Source organism: Myotis nattereri, assembly GCF_964212035.1.
Source record: "Myotis nattereri genome assembly, chromosome: 1".
In the NCBI taxonomy this organism is placed as follows: domain Eukaryota; kingdom Metazoa; phylum Chordata; class Mammalia; order Chiroptera; family Vespertilionidae; genus Myotis; species Myotis nattereri.
Genome location: NC_138075.1, coordinates 52,674,590 through 52,696,322, shown reverse-complemented (window position 1 = coordinate 52,696,322; position 21,733 = coordinate 52,674,590). Strand labels below are relative to the sequence as shown.

The 21,733-nt window shown below is 45.5% G+C and overlaps 1 protein-coding gene across 1 annotated transcript in view; it reads left to right on the top strand.

Moving 5' to 3' along the window:
- Positions 1–16,604, top strand: part of LIPC (lipase C, hepatic type) — a 145,569-nt gene extending 128,965 nt beyond the window's left edge. The window contains exons 8-10 of the mRNA XM_081100506.1: positions 522–639; positions 10,606–10,824; positions 16,081–16,604. Coding sequence (XP_080956632.1) covers positions 522–639; positions 10,606–10,824; positions 16,081–16,192 — 449 coding nt within the window. The 3' untranslated portion in view covers positions 16,193–16,604. The remainder of the gene's footprint in view (positions 1–521; positions 640–10,605; positions 10,825–16,080) is intronic.
- Positions 16,605–21,733: the final 5,129 nt, after the last annotated feature.

Here is a 21,733-nt window from a genome sequence, read left to right as displayed (position 1 = left end):
CCAGAGCTAGTTCCCAGGAACCGCCCCGGAATATAGGTCTGTGGTCACTGAGGCAGATGTCTCAGCTAGAATTCTGCCTCACCCCAACAATGACCCCATCAAACAGGCAAACGTAAACATGGCAGTGTGTCCTCTTGCCTTTGTCGGTGCCCAAAAGGCATATACTCTTTGATCTATGAAAGGGGACCCCTACTAAATACATGGGGTAGTCCAACAGAATCGCATCCAGAAGGTGGGACAATGCCAGATATACTGTACTCCTGTTCTACCTGCTTTTGTTGGATAATGCTTATTATTATTAATTTACAAACACAATAGAAGTCTTCTCAAGACATTTAGGAAATACAGAGAAAGAAAAAGAAAATAAAAGGCATTCATAATTCTATCACCTGTGACTAGAATTATGGGGGAGGGGGGAAAAGGTATCTACTCATCCAGACTTTTCCCTCAGCATTTTAAATTTAAATTTTTTCTTATTAAATTCTCTTTCTCTCCCTCTCCTCCCCCTGCCCTGCTCCCAGTTTATCATTATCAGTTCAAGATCCAGTTTCTCAACCAAATTGAGAAGCCAGTGGAACCAACGTTTACCATGTCACTCCTGGGAACAGAACTCGAAATACAGAAAATCCCCATCACTCTGTGAGTACAAGGAGCAGTCCGTCTATGGTGATGGCAGCTGAGTTTTCTCGCAGGGACTAGATGGACTCTGGACTTCTCAAGGGTCAGGCCAGATACAACCTGCTTTTCTCAGCCCATAGGACTGCCCCAAACACCCTATCAGATGAGACATCCACCCAAGCCCAACGCCCTGTCATCCCTCCCCGGCCTCTCCCAGTCCCACCATTTGCTTTACGTTGGCACTACCTGTGTATGCGACCGGCCCACTGCCATGTGGGCTGAGCAGAGAGGAGACCAGCGGGGCCCAGCCCCTGCGCTCAGTGCAGGAAGCAGACGGGGCAGGGAGGAGTGGTGAGGCCAGAGCAGGTGTCCACCAGAAGGCCCCGGGTGCCTGCCTTTCCAGTGACTTCTGACAAGTAGCCCAGAAATAAAACTGGTATCATTCATTTTGGCACCAATTTCCCATGCCAATCCGCCTGCACTGCCAGCCCTTCCCATCTGTCCTTCGTCCTGCTACACACCTGCTTGCAGCACGAGCCTCACACCTCCCTCAGAGGCTCCCAGCGTCACCGGCCAGGAAAGGCCCATGAGCTGCTTTTTCTCAGCATCTCGACTCGCAGTGTGGGCTCTTCTTGGGAAGTGACACTAGCCCTTCACTCGCTCAGGGAAGGTCCTCAGCTTCTGAAAATTGCCCCCAGGCATTGATCTCTGGTCTCACACTGCTTCAGTCATTCGAGAAGCATGAGCCAGCGCTCGCCCTGGAGGTAGAGAGGACCCTGTCCGGAGGCTTCTCCCAGTGTAGCGGGTGGAGGCATTCCTAAAGATCCCTGTAACATCCGGCAGGAACAGCTACATGAGCAGCCGTGCAAGGAAACTCTCCATCCGCTGTCTCCCTAAGTCCCAGGTTACCCACGCATTACCCAACCTCTCCCTGGGGGGCGGGGGTTGTTGTAAAGAGTGGAAAGGGCATCTGGGTGCTCTCAATGTTAAGGTATTACAAATGTGTCCTCATTTCCCATTAACCCCCAACCTCTCCGCCCGCCCCCCCCCCCCACACACACACACACATGCTCTCATCCCCCTGTTGTCCGTGTCCATTGGTTTGGCTTATATGCATGCATACAAGTCCTTTGGTTGATCTCTCTCCCTTACCCCTTCCCTCCCCTACTTTCCCTCTGGGAATTGATAGTCTGATCGCTATTTCTCTGTCTTTGGATCTATACCTGTTCATCAGTCTATGTTGTTCTCTATATTCCACAAATGAGTAAGATCATATGGTAATTATCTTTCTCTGACTGGCTTATTTCACTTAGCATAATGCTCTCCAGTTCCATCCATGCTGTTGCAAATGGCAATAATTCCTTTTTTTTTTTAACCACAGCGTAGTATTCCATTGCGTAGATGTACCACAGTTTTTAATCCACTCATTTGCTGATGGGCACTTAGGCTGTTTCCAAATCTTAGCTATGGTGAATTGTGCTGCTATGACCATAGGGGTGCATATATCCTTTCTGATTGGTGTTTCTGGCTTCTTGGGATATATTCCTAGGAGTGGGATCACAGGGTCAAATGGGAGTTCCATTTTTAGTTTTTTGAGGAAACTCCATACTGTTCTCCACAGTGGCTGCACCAGTCTGCATTCCCACCAGCAGTGCAGAAGGGTTCCTTTTTCTCCACATCCTCTCCAACACTTGTTGTTTGTTGATTTGTTGATGATAGCCATTCTGACAGGTGTGAGATGATACCGCATTGTCGTTTTGATTTGCATCTCTCGTATAATTAGTGACTTTGAGCATGTTTTCATATGTCTTTCGGCCTTCTGTATGTCCTCTTTTGAAAAGTGTCTATTTAAGTCCGTTGCCCATTTTTTGATTGGATTGTTTATCTTCCTTTTGTTAAGTTGCATGAGTTCCCTGTAAATGTTGGAGATTAAACCCTTATCGGTGATATCATTGGCAAATATGTTCTCCCATTTAGTGGGCTTTCTTGTTGTTTTGCAGATGGTTTCCTTTGCTGTGCAAAAGCTTTTTATTTTGATGTAGTCCCATTTGTTTATTTTCTCTTTAGTTTCCATTGCCCTAGGAGCAGTATCAGAGAAGAAATTCCTTCAGCATATGTTTGCGATTTCGCTGCCTGTGGATTCCTCTAGTATTTTTATGGTTTCCCGTCTTACGTTTAAGTCCTTTATCCATTTTGAGTTTATTTTTGTGTATGGTGTAAGTTGGTAATCTAGTTTCATCTTTTTGCATGTATCTGTCCAATTTTCCCAACACCATTTATTGAAGAGACTGTCTTGACTCCATTGTATGCTCTTGCCTCCTTTGTCGAATATTAATTGGGCATAGTGGTTTGGGTCCATTTCTGGGTTCTCTATTCTATTCCATTGATCTATATGTCTGTTCTTGTCCCAGTACCAGGCAGTTTTGAGAACAGTGGCTTTGTAATACAGTTTGATATCTGGTATTGAGATCCCACCTACTTTGTTCTTCTTTCTCAGGATTGCTGCAGCTATTCGAAGTCTTTTTTTATTACAGATGAATTTTTGAAACGTTCGTTCTAGATCTGTGAAATATGCTGTTGGTAATTTAATAGGGATTGCATTGAATCTATAGATTGCTTTGGGAAGTATGGACATTTTGATGATGTTGAGTCTACCAATCCATGAACACGGTATGTTCTTCCATCTGTTTATGTCTTCCTCTATCTCTTTTTTCAGTGTCCTGTAGTTTTTCACATATAAGTCTTTTACCCCCTCAGTTAAGTTTATTCCCAGGTATCTTAATTTTTTTGGTGCGATGGTAAATGGGATTGCTTTTTTAGTCTCCCTTTCTGTAAGTTCACTATTGGTGTAAAGAAATGCCTTAGATTTCTTGGCATTAATTTTGTATCCTGCTATATTGCCGAATTCACTTATTAAGCCTAATAATTTTTTGATGGAGTCTTTAGGGTTTTCTATGTACAGTATCATGTCATCTGCAAATATGGATGCCTTTTATTTTTTCTTCTTGTCTGATCGCAATGGCTAGTACTTCCAGTACTATGTTGAACAGGAGTGGTGAGAGGAGGCATCCCTGTCTAGTTACTGTTTTTAGAGAAAATGCTTTTAGTTTTTGCCCATTTATTATGATGTTGACTGTGGGTTTGTCATATATGGCTTTTATTATGTTGAGGTATGATCCTTTTCTTCCCATCTTGCTGAGAGTTTTTATCAAGAAAGGGTGTTGAATTTTGTCAAAAGCTTTTTCTGCATCAATTGATATGACTATGTGATTTTTATCTCTCAATTTGTTTATGTGATGAATCACGTTTATTGATTTGCGGATATTGTACCATCCTTGCATCCCCGGGATAAATCCTACTTGGTCATGGTGTATGATCTTTCTGATGTATTGCTGGATCCGATTTGCTAGAATTTTGTTGAGGATTTTGGCATCTATGTTCATGAGAGATATTGGCCTATAATTCTCTTTCATTGTGTTGTCTCTATCTGGTTTTGGTATTAGGGTGATGCTGGCTTCATAGAATGAGCTGGGAAGTGTTCCTTCCTCTTGAATTTTTTGAAATAGTCTGAGGAGGATAGGTTTTAGTTCTTCTTTGAATGTTTGGTAAAACTCTGTGAAGCCATCGGGCCCCGGGCTTTTGTTTGCTGGGAGCTTTTTGATGACTGCTTCAATTTCTTCCATAGTTATTGGCCTATTGAGATTTTTAGATTCTTCCGGATTGAGTTTTGGAAGATTGTATTTTTCTAGGAATATGTCCATTTCCTCCATGTTGTCTAGTTTGTTAGAGTTGTTCATAGTATTTTTTATTTTTTTTAAATAAATCTTTATTGTTCAGATTATTACAGTTGTTCCTCTTTTTCCCCCTCATTGCTCCCCTCCACCCAGTTTCCACCCCACCCTCTACCCTTACCACCCCCCCAATGTCCTCATCCATAAGTGTACGATTTTTGTCCAATCTCTTCCCACACCCCCCACTCTCCTTTCCCCCCTGAGAATTGTCAGCCCACTCCCTTTGTATGCCCCTGATTCTATTATATTCACCAGTTTATTCTGTTCATCAGATTATTTATTCACTTGATTTTTAGATTCACTTGCTGATAGATGTGTATTTGTTGTTCATAATTTTTATCTTTACCTTTTTCTTCTTCCTCTTCTTAAAGAATACCTTTCAGCATTTCATATAATACTGGTTTGGTGGTGATGAACTCCTTTAGTTTTTTCTAATCAGTGAAGCTCTTTATCTGACCTTCAATTCTGAATGATAGCTTTGCTGGATAAAGTAGTCTTGGTTGTAGGTTCTTGCTATTCATCACTTTGAATATTTCTTGCCACTCCCTTCTGGCCTGCATTGTTTCTGTTGAGAAATCAGCTGACAGTCGTATGGGTATTCCCTTGTAGGTAACTGACTTTTTTTCTCTTGCTGCTTTTAAGATTCTCTCTTTGTCTTTTGCCCTTGGCATTTTAATTATGATGTGTCTTGGTGTGGTCCTCTTTGGATTCCTTTTGTTTAGGGCTCTCTGCGCTTCCTGGACTTGTAAGTTTATTTATTTCACAAGATAGGGGAAGTTTTCTGTCATTATTTCTTCAAATAGGTTTTCAATATCTTGCTCTCTCTCTTCTTCTGGCACCCCTATAATTCAGATGTTGGTTCACTTGAAGTTGTCCTAGAGGCTCCTTGCACTATCTTTGTATTTTTGGATTCTTTTTTCTTTTTGCTTTTCCAGTTGGGTGTTTTTTACTTCTTCATATTTCAAATCTTTGACTTGATTCTTGTGATCCTCTTGTCTGCTCTGGATCTCTGTATATTATTCTTTATTTCAGTCAGTGTATGCTTAATTTCTAGTTGGTCCTTTTTCATATCCTTGAGGGTCTCACTAAATTTATTGGCGGTTTCTAGAATATTCTTGAAAAACCTTATAACCGTGGTTTTGAATTCTATATCCAGTAGTTTTCTTTCCTCCATTTCTGTCATTTGTGACCTGTTTCTTTGTCTTCGAATTTTTTATGCTTCCCTGTGTTGATAGAGTGGCTTTCTGTGCTGGGTGTCCTATAGGGCCCAGTGGCTCAGCCTCCCCAATTACCTGGGGTGGACACTCTTGGTGCACCCCTTTGTGGGTTGTGTGCATAGTCTTGTTGTAGGTAAGCCTTGATTGTTGTAGGTATCACTGGGAGGAATTGACCTCCAGGCCATTTGGCTGTGAGAATCAGCTGTGTCTACAGTGGGAGAACTTCTGTGCTGGAGACACCCTTCTGGGGCAAGACTTGCTTCAGTGGGGCTTTGGTGCTCACTGAGTCTGCCCCCTGAGTGTGTCCCTTATGGATCTGAGGAGTTGTAATCTGGATGGTCCCAATCTGACCACTGGGTACACTGGCACTTGGATCTCTAAGGAGGTACTAATTTAGCCTCTTCCTGAGGCTACCCAGCAGAAACTATGGAGAGATCTGAAGATTCCACTTCTTTGTTTTGGATTTGGAGGTGCCCAGATGAGGCCCAGTTGTGAAGCAATGGAAGCTGCTGTGGGGCCTTGGGCCTTCATTTGGATGTTCTGGGTCTTTCTGACCCAGCTACAGTTTGTTAGGTAATTTTAGATCTCAAGGGGCCAGCCCATTCATATGCAAAAGCCTCTGTGAACAGCTTAGGTGGGGCAGGGTCTCAGGGAATCAACAGGGTGGAGCAAACAGCTATGGCTGATCCTCAGCCCATCCTAACAGGTCCCAGGTCTCAGTGTCCTGGTAATCACTGCAAGCATCTCTGAGAGAAAGCCTCCCTTGAGTCCCGCCCACTGCCAGACAGTCCAGTTTCTCCCTGTATGAGTCTGGGTCCCCAGAGACTCACCTGGAACTGGACTCAGGGACGTTGGGAGCTTGTGCCTCCCTCCTGATTGCAAAAGACACCGGCGTCCTCTGTTGCCTGCCCCTTTCCACATGCGCTCGAGCCTCCGTACCTCTGCACTTTACTTCTGCAGCTCCTCTGGGTCTTAGTGTGCTTATCTCTTTCCTTCTAGTTGTAGAATTTCCACTCAGCCAGCCTTTCTGTGGTTCTGGATGATGTCTGTTTTGTCTTTTAGTTGTATTTTTGAAGTGGTTGTGCGAGGCAGCAATTTCAGGTGTTTACCTATGCCGCCATCTTGGTTTCCTTCATAGTATTTTTTAACAATTCTTTGAATTTCTGTGGGGTCTGTTGTTATTCTGCCTCTTTCATTTCTGATTTTGTTTGAGTCCTCTCTCTTTGCTTCTTGGTGAGCCTGTCTAGAGGCTCATCAATCTTGTTTATCCTTTCAAAGAACCAGCTCTTGATTTCATTGATCTTTTGTATTGTTTTTTTGATCTCTATGCCATTTATTTCTGCTCTGATCTTTATTATCTTCTTCCTTCTGCTCACTCTGGGGTTTTCTTGTTGCTCTCTTTCTAATTCTTTGAGATGTAGAGTTAGATGATTTACTATCATTTTTTCTTGTTTTTAGAGGTAGGCCTGTAGTGCTATAAACTTCCCTCTCAGGACTTCTTTCAATGTGTCCCATAGATTTTGGATTGTTGTGCTGTTATTGTCACTAGTTTCCAGGATGTTTTTAATTTCTTCTTTGATCTCATTGGTAACTCAATCATTATTTATTTAGTAGCGTGCTATTCAGCTTCCAAGTGTTTGAGTTTTTTGGATTGTTTTTGTTGTAGTTTATTTCTAATATTATGCCATTGTGGTCTGAGAAGATGCTTGGTATGATTTCAATCTTCTTGAATTTGGGGAGATTTTGCTTGTGACCCAATATGTGGTCTATTTTTGAAAATGTCCCATGTGCACTTGAGAAGAACGTATATTCCGTGGTTTTGGGGTGAAAGGTTCTGAAGATGTCAATTAAGTCCATTTGATCTAGTGAGTCATTTAGGATTGCTGTTTCTTTGCTGATTTTTTTCTAAAGGATTTATCTAGTGATGTCAGTGGTGTGTTTAAGTCCCCATGACTGTGTTGTTGTTGATCTCTCCCTTGTTATTTTCCAGGAGGTTTTTTATGTATTTTGGTGCTCCTACATTGGGTGCATATATGTTTATCAGGGTTATATCCTCTTGTTGTATCGATCCCTTTAATATTACGAAGTGGACTTCCTTATTTCTTGTTATGGCCTTCACTTTGAGGTCTATTTTGTTAGATATAAGTATTGCTACCCCAGCTTTTTTTTCATTTCCATTTGCCTGAAAGATATTTTTCCATCCCTTCACTTTCAGTTTGTGTGAGTCCCTTGTTCTGAAGTGGGTCTCTTGTAGACAGCATATATATGGATCATGTCTTTTTATCCATTCAGTCACTCAATGTCTTTTGATTGGAGAATTTAGTCCGTTTACATTTAAAGTTATTATTGAAAGGCACTTGCTTGTAGTCATTTCTATTTTTGTGCCTGTGTTCTTTCTTACCTTTATATTTCTTCTTTTTACAGCATTCCCTTTAGCATTTCTTGCATTGCTGGCTTGGTAGTGATAAACTCCCTTAGTCTTTTTTTGTCTGCAAAGCTCCTGATTTCCCCTTCAATTTTGATTGATAGTCTTGCTGGATAGAGTATTCTTGGATTCAGTCCTTTGCTTTGCAACACTTTTTATACCTCCTTCCATTCCCTTCTAGCTTGAGGTGTTTCTGTTGAGAAATCATTTGATAATCTGATGGAGGATCCTTTGTAGGTAACTCTCAGTCTCTCTCTTGCAGCCTTTAAGATTCTCTCTTTGTCGTGTACATTTGCCATCATTATTATGATGTGTCTTGGTGTGGGTCTTTTGGGGTTCATCTTGCTTGGGACTCTCTGTACTTGTGTAACTTTTTTCTTCCCCATATCTGGGAAGTTTTCTGTCATTATTTCTTCAAATAGATTTTCTAATCCTTGCTGATCTCTTTGTCCTTCTGGCAGCCCTATTATGCGTATGTTACTTCCTTTCATGTTGTCCCAAAGCTCCCTTAGGCTCTCCTCCTGTTTTTTAAATTTTTTCTCCAGTTGCTGTTCAGATTGAGCTTGTTTCTCTACCTTATCTTCTAACTCACTAATTCGGTCTTCTGCTTCTTTTAGTCTACTGTTGAAACCTTCCATGGTGTTTTTGATTGTAGCTAATCACTTTTCATTTCTTCCTGATTCTTGCATAGGTTGTTGATTTTTCTCATCCATCTGGTGAATGAATTGTACAACCATTACTCTGAATTCTTTTTCTGTCATGTTGCATGCTTCAATTTCAGTAATTTCCTTTCTTGGAGACTTTTCATTTTCTTTCCTCTGGGGGTTGTGTCGTCTCCCCATTCTGATTATCTCCAGATGGTTCAAACGTCGAGTTGCGTGGGCCTGGGCCATGTGCAGTGGGAGCTTCACACCACCCTAGTGTCACTAAAGAGCTCTGACACTAAGATGTGTGGTTGTGGTGGGTTGGTGGGAACCAGGCTTGCTCAGAGTCAGCATTACCAGCGCTCAATGTGGCCTCATGTGCGCACTTAGAATCAGGGACCCCGCCTGCACCATGCTGAAACAGAGACCCCCCTGGAGTGTGTTGAAAATCAGAGCCCCCTAGCGTGCGCCAGGAGTCAGAGTTCCCCAAGAATCCCGTATCAAAGTCTCTGTTGCTTCGCGCAGATTTCCATTGAGAATCAGGGTCCCTGTGTGCACATGCACCAAGAATTGGAGTCACTGGCTCTTAGTATGAATGCACAGGGAATCAGGGATCCCAGGCACAGGTGATAAGAAACACAGTCAAGTCACTGGTGCTTGGTGTTGCCTCCTGCCCGGAGAATCGGGGTCCTGGGGCCCGTGCTGTGAGAAACAAGTTCCCAGTGTTCGCGTTAGCTCCCAGGCCAAGGCTCCCCTAGCCTGCACTGCACTGGAAAAGTTCCCAGTGTTTGTGCACTTCCAGGCCAAGGCTCCCTTAGCCTGTGCTGCAAGGGACAAGTTCCCGGTGTTCACACACTTCAGGCCAAGGCTCCCTTAGCCTGCACTGCAAGGGACAAGTTCCCGGTGTTCGTGCACTTCCAGGCTAAGGTCCCTGTAGCAGCACTGAGGCCTGGGCAAGGGGTGGGTCTATCAGTTGCTGCCTGCGGGGAGGGGAATGGGCTCTGTTACTGACAGATCTGCCATGGGGATTTCTGGATTCTTGGTGTCCGTGGCTCTGTAGCTGTGGTCACAGGTCTCTGTCCCCAGTGGCTGCAGGGTCCTGGTTTGTGTCTGAGACCGGCCTGGGTGGTGCTGAGGCCAGGATCCTAGTCTCAAGCAGCTCTGTTTCCCAAGATGGCATAGTCTCTGTTTCCGTGCTGGCCACCCAGGAATGTCCGCGCTGGGAGCGGGGCTCCGCCGTCAAAGACTGCCCAGTTTAGCAGCCCCTTAGAAGACCTGCAGGATCTAACTGTCTCTAGCTCTTACACACACACACCACACACATCCACACACTCCTCTATCACTCCCTCACGCTCTCACACTCTCTCCCTCCCTGCCTTCCTGCCAGTCGCCATCTTCTGGTGCATCCTTTTAATAAATGGTTTTCTATTACTGTTGTGCTTTGTTGTTCAAATAGGAGTTTCTATTTATACGGGGAGAAAGGAGCCTTGCTGGGGAAAGGAGAGGATGGTGCGGCTCTGTTGTGTTCATCAAACCGACAGAGAGCCAACCTGGGCATCGGCCATTGCCAAAGCCCCACTGTCCCATCGGGGGCAGTTTTCTCGATTTGTTAACGTAAAAACTAGGAAGCCTGAGCTAAACAACGTTAACTAGGTTTTCACTGTGGAACTCCCCGAGCGTTTATAATATGCTGTCACAGGAAACAGTATGGTTTTCCCAATATCACTAGAAAACCCTTTTTTATCCTATTGGTTCCTCTAGTAATAATCTGTCCAACAATAGTTTGAGAAATACAGCAGGAATGACCATGCAAGTGGCAAAGGCAAACCTAACACATCCTGAATGTATCTAAGCATCACTTTGCTGTTACAAATACACTGACCGTGTCTGGTTTCCTTTGTATCTTCAAGGGGCGAAGGAATTACTAGTAACAAAACCTATTCCTTTCTTATCACCTTGGATTCGAATATTGGTGAGCTGCTCAAAATCAAATTCAAGTGGGAAAACAGCGCCGTGTGGGCCAATGTCTGGAACACGGTCCAGACCATCATCCCGTGGGGCAGAGGGCCCCTCTACTCAGGCCTCGTTCTAAAGAACATCCGAGTCAAAGCAGGAGAGACCCAGAAAAGGTGAGTGCTCATTCAACTCCTGACATCTAGTAAGCACTTTTATAATGTCACTAGAGGCCCGGTGCACGAATTCATGCATGGGTAGGGTCTGGCTGGCCCGCCCTGATTGGGGCCAATCAGTCTAGGTTGGCCCAGGGGGAGGGCTGTGGGCAATTGGCCTGCCGGCCCGCTCCCAATCGGGGTGTGGGGGGCCAATCGGGGGCAGGACTGGCCAGGGGGAGGGGCTGTGGGCAGTTGGCAGGCAGGCCCCGCCCCCTGGTTGAACTCCCGGTTGAACTCCTGGTCGAGGGGACAATTTGCATATTAGCCTTTTATTATATAGGATACTTGCATTGATCCTATGAGGTGGGCATTAGTATGTCCTAATAATGGAGGATAGACACTGAGAAAGGTGAAATGTCCAGCCACAGGTGGAAGGACCGGGATCTGCACCTGGATCTTCTGAGCCCCGGGCTAGCCTCTTCCACGGCCTGGGTTCAATAGCCGCCTGCCTCTGGGGTCTGAGAACCCCCTCGCTAGCTCAACACTTCTCAGATCCCAGCCTGTGGATGCATCATGGGGTGATGTCAGTGCTGCTTGGCCAGGGACCACACTTTGGGTGGCAAGGCCCCAGATTCGACATTTCTTTTCCGTTGCTTCCTCGGAGGAATGCTCGTAGCAGACCACAATCTTCACATCCCGCTCTGTGGCGGTGCGTTTCGAATCTCAGAGCGCCAGAGAATCACGGGGAAGCGTATTAAATATGCATCATGCCCGGCCCCACCCGCAGAGCCTCTGACTCACTGTGGTCTGAGAAGGGAGCCGCACACACATTTGTTGCTGAGACCTTCTGACGTGGACCCATGGATTGCCTTTAAGAAACCTGCTCTGCGTGATTTAGCTTCTCCCTTGGCCCCAAGGTGCTCGGGGACAATGAGGGGTTAGGGAGGGGTGGGGAATAAAGGAAAGGAAGGGTCGTCCAGCTGCTGCTCCTGCAGAGCAGAGATGCCCAACACGTTTTGCCATGGCAACCGCACTTGTTTGCAGGTCTCCACGAAAGGAGAATTCTGTCCTCCCAGGCCTTTTCCTGTCTCTTCCCCGCCGTGTTCAGGACACTGGCCTCTCCTCTCCGACTTCTTTGTTGGAAGCTCATTTCTCTCTTTGGCTTGTCCCCAGGAGGGACAGAAAACAGCAGGCTTCTCACTCCTAAACCATACACCAGGTTTCTCTGCCGGGGGTGGGGGGGTTGAGGGGGGTCAGGGCAGATGTATGCCCCCTGAGGCCCCTCCACAGCCCCACTCTGAGGGCCTATCTTCCTGGGATGCAAGGTCCTGGCTATCGCGAAGAGCACACTGCAGAGTGCTCTGCCAACAGACTTCTCCACACGATCAATTTGGAAAATTAAACTGCTTCTCCTCTTCTTTGCTTAGCTGTTCTTGCCTGGGTTTTGGGCCCTTCCCATCAGCTCTGTCTGAGCGCCACCCCTCCCACGTGCTCCCAGCTAGAGAGTGATCCCTCCAGGGCGGTGGCTGTTCCCCAGGACAGTCCCATAACTTGGCCTGAAAGGATGTAAGGAAGACAGCGCTACCTTCTCCGCTGGTGCTGAACTGCACAGCTCTCAAGAAGGAAAGAGGAGGCGCCGGCCGGGTAGCTCAGTTGGTTAGAGCATCGTCCCTATATGTCAAGGTTGTGGGTTCAATTCTCCGTCAGGGCACATACAAGAATCAACCAACGAGTGCATAGTCAGTGAAACAACAAAGCCATGCTTCTCTCTCTCCCTCTCTCTCAATCTCTCTGCACCCCTTTCTCTGTGCTCTGAACAGTCAATACATGCATGCATGCATGCATACATACATACATACATACATACATACAAGAAGGAAAGAGGGAAGGGGAGGGGACGGCACTTACCGAGCTCCTACAGCAGGCGGGCCTGGGACTGAGTGCTCCAGGGCAGTCATCTCATGGAATCTTCCCAACCACCCTCTGAAGCGGGTAGTGTTGGCTGCGCAGACCTGGAACCTTGGGCTCACAGAAGCTACACAGCTTGGGGACTTTGCTAGTAATTGTCCGAGCCCAGTTGCCACTCAGGCTTGCTGGAGTCATTGCCCATGTTGCTCGTACACTGTTCCCAGCAGGTCCTTCCTCCGTTACTCTTGGCCCCACTGATCTGACTCTCCTTAGTGGAACCGAGCGGAGTGCAGTGCTGGACATTAACACACGCACACCGAGCCCTTCTTCGTGGCTGCAGGAGGCACGTGCTGGGCTGAGGGGAAGGGCTATGGGACCTAGAGTTTTCCATCAGGAAGCACTCGGCGCCTGCTCTGTGTCTCCACATACCACACGTCATGGAGGGAGACCAAAAAAATCTGAGGGTTGGCTGTTGGCATACATGAAAACAAGATGCGTTAATTTTAGTAATAATGTGCTCCACCTCAGAGCTTCTGCAGCCTCAGTGTCCACACGGGTCATCTGGGAATCCTGTTAAAATGCAGTTCTGCTTCAGTAGGCCTGGTGGCGGGGGCTGGGGGAGGCATGAGACTCTGCTTCTCTAACAAGTCCCTGGCGCTGCTGACGCTGCTGGTCATGGACCACAAGCGGATTAGCCAGGGCCTGGGACTGCGTGGCCTAGGAAGTTTAAGAAGTAAGTTCAGGTTGGTGCTGAGGGCCGAGCTGCAACAGGCTTTGGGGGGGGGGGGGGGGCAGGAGGTGTTCCCAGAGAGAGGCAGGGAGCCAGGCACTAGGTGAGCAGGGTTTGGTGGCCCCGGCATCAGCCAGTCCTAAACTCTCATTTTGACCTCACTGCCTACCACCTCCGTAGAATAAATATGTAGAATAATTCTGAGGACAACTGTACCTCTCTGAGGCTCGGCTCTTTAATAATAAATGGGAATTATATTATGTATCTCATGAGACTAATAACAATCACTAACGTTTAATTACCTCCAACAAACCAAAATCCCAGAGCCAGGATGCAAACGCTTAACCTCATACTCTCAATCTCTCTGCTGACTGCAAGGCGGGGCAGGAGGGAGGGGGAAGTTGATTATGTCACCTGCTCTGTGACTCTGGGGCTGATTCTTCTCTCCCACAGGCACAAAGTCAGGGACAAGAGGGCCTGTTGTGGGGTGAAGAGAAAGGACAGAAAATATGAGCCCTACAGGACATAAAAAGCAATAGGCTAACCGTAATGAGATATTGCACTTCCACGATAATCATATAATTCAAAACAAAAAGCAGTGAGGGTATCCCTGGCCAACCAACCGTTGGGCGGGAATTAGAGGACCTAACATGCAGAGAAGGTACAGGTGTGGAGCAATGGGCTTTCTCCTCATAGTGGGAGTGAAATTACAGAGCGTCTGCAGCAACTGACTCAGCAACTGACTCAGCAACTGACGTGGTGAGCACCTGCCTTATGCCAGGCACTGCTGTGGGCCCCAGATATACAGCAGTGAACAGAGGAGACGACGCCCTTGGTCTCATGGAGCTTACGTTATCAAAAATTTCCGTACACATAACATATATGGCTGAGAATATGGCATGACACAGAACTTTACTTCCAGGTGTCTGTCCTGGAGAAATACTAAGTATGTCCACAAAGGATGTATGTGTGTAAAATGTTTGCTGCAGTACTATTTGGAAATAGCAAACCATTGGGAAAAACTCAGTATCTCTCCATCAATAGGAAAAAGGCTGAATGCATTGGGCTCTGTGTGTACCATGGAATCCATGCAGCAGGTGGAAAGGAAGGAGAGAGATTTATATGTACTAATATGACTGGTCTCCAAGTACATTATTTGGTGACAAGGAAAAATACCTACAGAAAACCCTTATGTTTGCATAGGAACATCAGGATATATGTAAATGTCCTAGGAAGACAGAACCCAAACCATGAAGGGGAGAGGGACGTGGCATTGGTGAAGGATGACGGAGAAAAGGGTCTTTAATATTTGACTGTATTCTTTACTACTTGAATTTTTCAAGAATGCATTTATAGATTACTCGTACCACTTTCATTTCAGCTTCATTGAAGTATATTTAACAAAATAAAATTGCTAAGGTATTTAAAGTACATCATTGTGATTTGATATACAGGGTGGGGCAAAAGGAGGTTCAAAGTTGTGCAAAACAGAGTTTATTGGAGCCTTATTTATTTGTGTTACAACTGTAAACCTCCTTTTGCCCCACGCTGTGCAAATACACTGGGAAAGGATTGCCCCATCTAGTTAATTAACACATTCATCACCTCACATATTTATCATTTTCATTGTTTTGAGAACAGTGACATTTACTCTGTTAGCAAATTTCATTGATACCATGTAGTGTTACCCACTGTAGTCACCCTGTTTCACATTAGATCATCAGACCGTATTCACTCTGTAGCTGAAAGTTTATAGCAGCTGCTCCCTGGTCCCCTTCTCCCAGCGCCCTGGGAACCGCTCTTCTCCACTTTTTCTATAAATTTGATTTTTTTTTTTTTTTTAGATTTCACATATAAGCGATACCATGTAGTATTTGTCTAGCTTATATACTACTTTAATGTTAAAAGTTTATGAGTCAAGACTTGACTTCAGATGCAATTCAAAGGAAAAAAAAAAGCCATGAACTAGAATTCTCAGTGACCACTGGAGCTGGTAGCACAAAATAGCATCTCAGGCCAAGCTGCGGGTCAAAGCAGACTGGCCGCTAGCTGGTCTCCAAAAGAGACCCAAAGCATTAGTGACGGCCTCTTTGGCTGGACAGCGTCTGCACCAATGAGAGGAAGGGGCGGGGCCTACATGACAGCCAGGCAGGGGCTGGTGACAGTGGCCTCATGCCCGGGGGCCTTTCAGACCCGCATTGACAAATTGCAGCGGGTCCAGAGAAGGCAGGCTGGAGGGAAGCCTGTCTGAGCAGGACAGTGGAAGGAGCTGCGAACGTTTGCCCGAGCCAGGACGATGTCGATTTAGTGAAAGGAGCAGCGGTTACCCTCAAATCTTTGATGAGCGGTTACAGGGAGAACAAAGGACTGCCCCTAGCACTTTGCGTTTCTATAGATCTGAAATCAGCCCAGAGCAGAGCCTGACGGATGTGGTCACTGACTTGGGTTTTGCTTTTCTCTGAAGTTATGAAAATAATTGCAAACATAAGAATCCAGGTTTTTTTAAAAAAAAAAAAAAAAACACACACACACACATAGCATGTGTTATATCAATTGAATATTTGACAAAAGATGAAACACTTCAATAAGCTCCGTCTAAAACTTAACGCTGTCTTTGCTTTATGTCTTCTGTTCAGAATGGTATTTTGCTCAGAAAGCACGGAAGACCTACAACTTCACCCAACCCAGGAGAAAACCTTTGTGAGATGTGATGTAAACTCGAAAAAAATGAAGCGAAAGAACAGATGAGTTTTCATGAAGACCCAGTGTAAAGAATAAATGATCTTATTCCTTATCTGGTATGGGTGACTTATTTGGAAACCAGTTATATAAAAGAATCTTGCATAAAGTTTAGACTTAAAGGGAGAGTACATTTCACTATTATAAACTAAGCTTTTAATAACTATATTATGTAACTTTATTCAAATATTAGTGTACCCAAATATTTCCCAATATTATCTCTGATTAAATGGTAATGTATGCAAATAAGTACAAATGTAAAACCTATTTTAGATCTCTTGTTCTAATTTAAAATGTCTTTTCCAATTAAGTCAAATTTTCCATAATTCTTTGCTAGTTTATTCTGATCAGTTTTTGAACCAAGCTGGAAAGGTACTTCTTTATTACATAACTGGTCCTTCAATAAAGGAAAATAATCGCCAATTGTCCCAGTTTTCCTGTTTTACAATGTGCACAGCAGAAGGTAATGGAGCCCGGCGGGTGTGGCTCAGTTGGTTGAGCATTGCTCCATGCACCAGGGGGCCGCTGGTTGAGTCCTGGTCAGGGCACATGACCAGGTTGTGGGCTTGATCCCCAGTGGAGGTCACGAGGGAGGCAGCCAATTGATGTTTCTCTCTCCCTCTCCCTATCTCTCTCTCTCTAAAAAAATAAAATTAAATTAAAAATCAATAAATAAGAACATATTTTTAAAAAAAAAAAAAAAAAAAAGGTAATGGAGCTCTAGCTGGTTTGGATCAGTGGCTAGAGCAGGGGTGGGCAAACTTTTTGACTCGAGGGCCACAATGGGTTCTTAAACTGGACCGGAGGGCCGGAACAAAAGCATGGATGGAGTGTTTGTGTGAACTAATATAAATTCAAAGTAAACATCATTACATAAAAGGGTACGGTCTTTTATCTCAATAGTTTTATTCATTTCAAATGGGCCGGATCCGGCCCGCGGGCCGTAGTTTGCCCACGGCTGGGCTAGAGCATCGGCCCAGGGGCTGAAGGGTCCAGGTTCAATTCTGGTCCAGAGCACGTACCTCAGTTGTAGACTCATGGCCCTTGTTGGGGTCATGCGGGAGGCACCTATCAATGTGTCTCTGCCACATCGGTGTTTCTCTCTGTCTCTCCCTCTCCCTTCTACTCTCTCTAAAAATCAATGGAAAAATATTCCTGAGTGAGGATTAAATAATAATAATTAATTAATTAATTAATGTTTAAAAAGGTAATGGAAGACTTGGAGTATCTCAAAGAGGTATCAAACCTCAAGCTGCCCAATAAATGAAATAACGATGTCTGAGCAGCAAATTCCATCGCAGAGCATGCGAAGGAAACACTAGGTGTGGTAACCACGTGGCTGTGTGTTTCAAGTAATTCGGAGAGAAGGAGCACGCGATGCACATTTCACCACCTGACCTGACATCTGCACGGGCGCAGCTCTACCCAGCTCCTAGGTCACATGCTCTTCGCCAGGGGCAGGTGAACCAGGGTTGGTGAGCACAAGAGTCCTGAAGACACGTCTGCCTGTAAATCAGTGTAAGTTATTTTGCATGATTCACTTTTATTTCCCCTGTGAAGACCCACTAAACTAAAGGGTATGGGGAAAGGGAGAGGAAAAACAGCTGCGTCCATGTTGGATTGTGTCCTGAACGCTGCTGTTGCCTGCAAACGTGTCTAACCTCACTTTTAGGTAAAGCGTGTGTGCGTCTAGAAAGGATAGATATTAAAATGAACAATATTTCCCATTATGTCTAAAATACTAGATTTACAATAAAATCATGTTTGCATTGGATTGGCATGTTTGACCATTAAGTATCCAGAACAGATTTGAAATACAGTACCCACCCACCTCGCCATCCCCTGACCCTAGGTTTCATTTTCCCAGTTTCCGTTAACCTTGGTCAACCACGGTCCAAAAATTTGACATAGAAAATCCCAGAAATAAGCAATTCATGAGTTCTAAATCGTGAGCTGTTCTGGGGAACGTGATTAAATCTTGAACTGTCCTGCTCCTATGGGGTGTGAATCGTCCCTTTGTCCAGCACCTCCATGCTGTCTACACTCCCCACCCATCAGTCACTTAGCAGCTCTCTCAGACATCAGCTCCACTGTCAGGTATCCCAGTGCTTGTAACCCTTCTTTTACTTAATAATAATGGCCCCAAAGCACAAGGGTAGTGAAACTGACAATTCAGATATGCCAAAGAGGAGCTGTAAATGCTTCGCTTAAGTGAAACGGTTTGTGTGTATAGGAGAAAACATCGCATATGTAAGGTTTGGTGTTATCCATGGCATTGTCCATGAAATCGTCACAACCAGAAACAGCCCCAATATCCACTAATACAATGCACAGGTGACCTGTGGCATATGCTTACTAACAGAATATTAAACAGCAGTGAAAAAGATGAGCCAAAGCTATGTGCACAGGACTGACTCTGGAGTGAGGCCATTTAAAGAAGCACTCACAGGCTTGTGCATTTGCACAAAGACCCCATATATATATATATGGTATGGTACAAACAAAACTACACTATAGCATTAGGGATGGATAAATAGGTGGTGAATTCTAAGTAAAAGGAATAAAATCACTAGCACAGCAGTGACACTGTGGGAACCCCAGGAAGGAGGAAGTGTGCACCAGAGTTCCAGGTGCCTGCAAGGCTGTACTTCTCACTCCAGGTCAGTGGTTCTCAGCCTTGGCTGCACATTAGCATCACCTGGGAATCTTTTAAAATCCTGATTTCTGGGCCTCATCCTCCGGAAATTCTGTTTCTTTGTTACTAATGTTGTGGCCCCAACCCATAACAAAGAAACAGAACTTCCGAAGGATGAGGCCCAGAAATCAGGATTTTAAAAAGATTCCCAGGTGATTCTAATGTGCCGCCAAGGTTGAGAACCACTGCTCTAGGTGGTGGTTGCACAAGTGTTCGTGTTTGTAACCATGTTTAAACTGGACCTATCCACTTAATGCACTCATTTTTGGCATGAATGTCACATTTCACAATATAAAAAAACAAACAAACAAGAACATAAAGGGCAGAGTTAACACCATTTCTCTACTACAGTGTGATGCATATCTCTATTAATATAGTTTCACACAAAATATAATTAGGAAATACTCATCTTTCATAAGAAAACTCGAAGTGACACAGCATAGCCTAACATCTTGGGCAGAGAACTCAATAAGCAACAACATAACAACTGGTTCACTGGAACATTTGCAGCTCCTCCCGGCATGGATCATTTTCTCTTGGGAAGATGTGCTCATCGACATCCCACTTTCTGAAGTACATCTTAGTAGGGAAGTCAAACAGGGAAACTGAATAATGCAGCCACATCTCTCCATCGCACGTGCAAAATGCTGGCTCATGCGCTGATTATACGCACCTCTCTCCAAAGAACCCGTGCGTAGGAGCCCACTCAGGAAAGATAATGCCGGCTTCTAGCCTGTAGGCAAAAGTCTGTTTGTGCTTTTACTTATAAGAGAGCATAAGGAAGAAAACGGGGCGTCGATCACACTGCAGCTGGGCTCTTCGAGGAGCCTGACTTGGAGAGGAGGAAACAAGCCCTCTATTCAACACTGAAATGAGTGCTCTCTCCTCCACCGCAAAGCTGACACCCTCAGCGTTCACCTTGATGATGTTGCCGCAAACATTGCAAAAGCTTTGATTGCACTTACGCACGTCTGGGGCGGCCCGGTGCAATGCCTGCTCTCCCACCGAGGAAAGTCAGGAGTAAAGAAAGTCAAGCGGGTGGGAAATGAAGAGCCGAGCAGGAGGCCGCCAGACGGGTAGGGGTGTGGGACTGGGTGAACACGGCGAAGGGACTCAGTACAAATGGGCAGTTATGAAAGTCATGGGGATGGAACATACAGAATAGAACATAAAGTCAGTAACATTATAAACTATGCATGATGCCTGGTGGGTACTGGACTTGCTGGGGTGATCACTTCGTAAGGGATATAAATGTCTCTAACCACTATGCTGTACACCTGAAACTAATGTAATATTGTATGTCAACTGTAATTGAAATGGAAATTTTTAAAAATTTAAAGAGACAAGAGAAAGACTACAGAGGTCAATCCCAAGGTCGCCATCTACCTGCTTACCTAATCTTCCACTACCTACTGGCCCCCAACACACCTCATGCCTTCCCATCTCTGCTTTTTCTTATACTTCCCCCCCCCCCTTCCTTCTCCTCCACAATGTCCTCCCGAGCCTAACTGAACCCTACTCACCTCTCCAGGCCCGTTACTTCACCAGTCATTTCCCAGCTCAGCCGGCCCACGGAACCTCCTCTTCACTGTAACACTGGCCTCAGTTACTCGTGCCTGGTGTTCCTCCTCCTCCTCTCAGACTCCTCTCTGCCCTCTGCCCTCTGCCCTCTCCTCAACCCTCCAGGGTTGACACCCCTCTGCTCACTCAGCTCCCTGTCTCGCAATCTCACCCACTGCTGTGGCCAACCATTCCCATATTCAAGTTCTCCCCTTTGTTGTCTCATAAGCTCAGAATGTTCAAAACTGAACCCCCTATGTCCTCCCTGCACCCCCAAACCTGCTCCTCCCTGTGCTGTAGCTCAATGAGTGTCATCAGCACCCTCCGATGGCTGATGCCAGACCCTGGGCGGTCATCCTTAATGTTTCCTCTGCTCTGGCCCCTCACCATCGAGCAATCACCAAATCCTGTGAATTCCACCTATTCTTCTTACATGTGTCTACATATCTCCACCTCTGCTGCCATCCCATCCCACCACTCTCTCCAACCTGGGTGTTTGCGACGATGTTCCAACTCTGCCTGCTGCGTCTGCTCTTCCCTTTCAATCCATTCTCATCACAGCAGCCAGAGTGATCTAAAAAAAAAAAAATCAAATCTGCCCGGTTGGTGTGTCTCAGTGGTTGACCATCAACCTATGAACCAGGAGGTCATGGTTGAATTTCCAGTCAGGACACATGCCCGGCTTTCAGGCTCGGTCCCCAGTGCAGGGCGTGCAGGAGGCAGCTGATCAATGATTCTCTCTCATCATTGATGTTTCTATCTCTCCCTCTCCCTTACTCTCTGAAAGATAGATAGATAGATAGATAGATAGATAGATAGATAGATAGATAGATTTTTTTAAATCAGATCATATCATTTTCCTGCTTTAAGCCCTTCAGATGAATTCCCAATACCCTTTGGAAAAATTCCAAAACCATTACCCCAGAGCCCAGACCTCCAGTCAAGTCTCCCCCTACTGCTCCCTCTTCACGGCATCATCCATTGTCCACAGGTCCCAACCAGCCTGCACCTTGGACCGGCCTTGGGAGCTTTAAAAGCCTCCCAGTCTCAGCCCCACCCCTGGAGAGTTTGACTACTTGGTCTGGGGCAAGGCCTAGGGCTTGACTTCCCAGCTGTCCAGGTGATTCTAACCTGCGCTACATTCGTCTACACATGAGAACATGGGTTTCAGTTCCTCCAAAGCGCAAAGCTCTTCCTGCCTCTGGCCTTCTCCGTTCTGTGGCTCACACCCCCTCCCCTTCTCCCAGCTTCTTTATGTGCTTCCAGCCCCAGCTTAGCTCTTACTGCATCAGGGA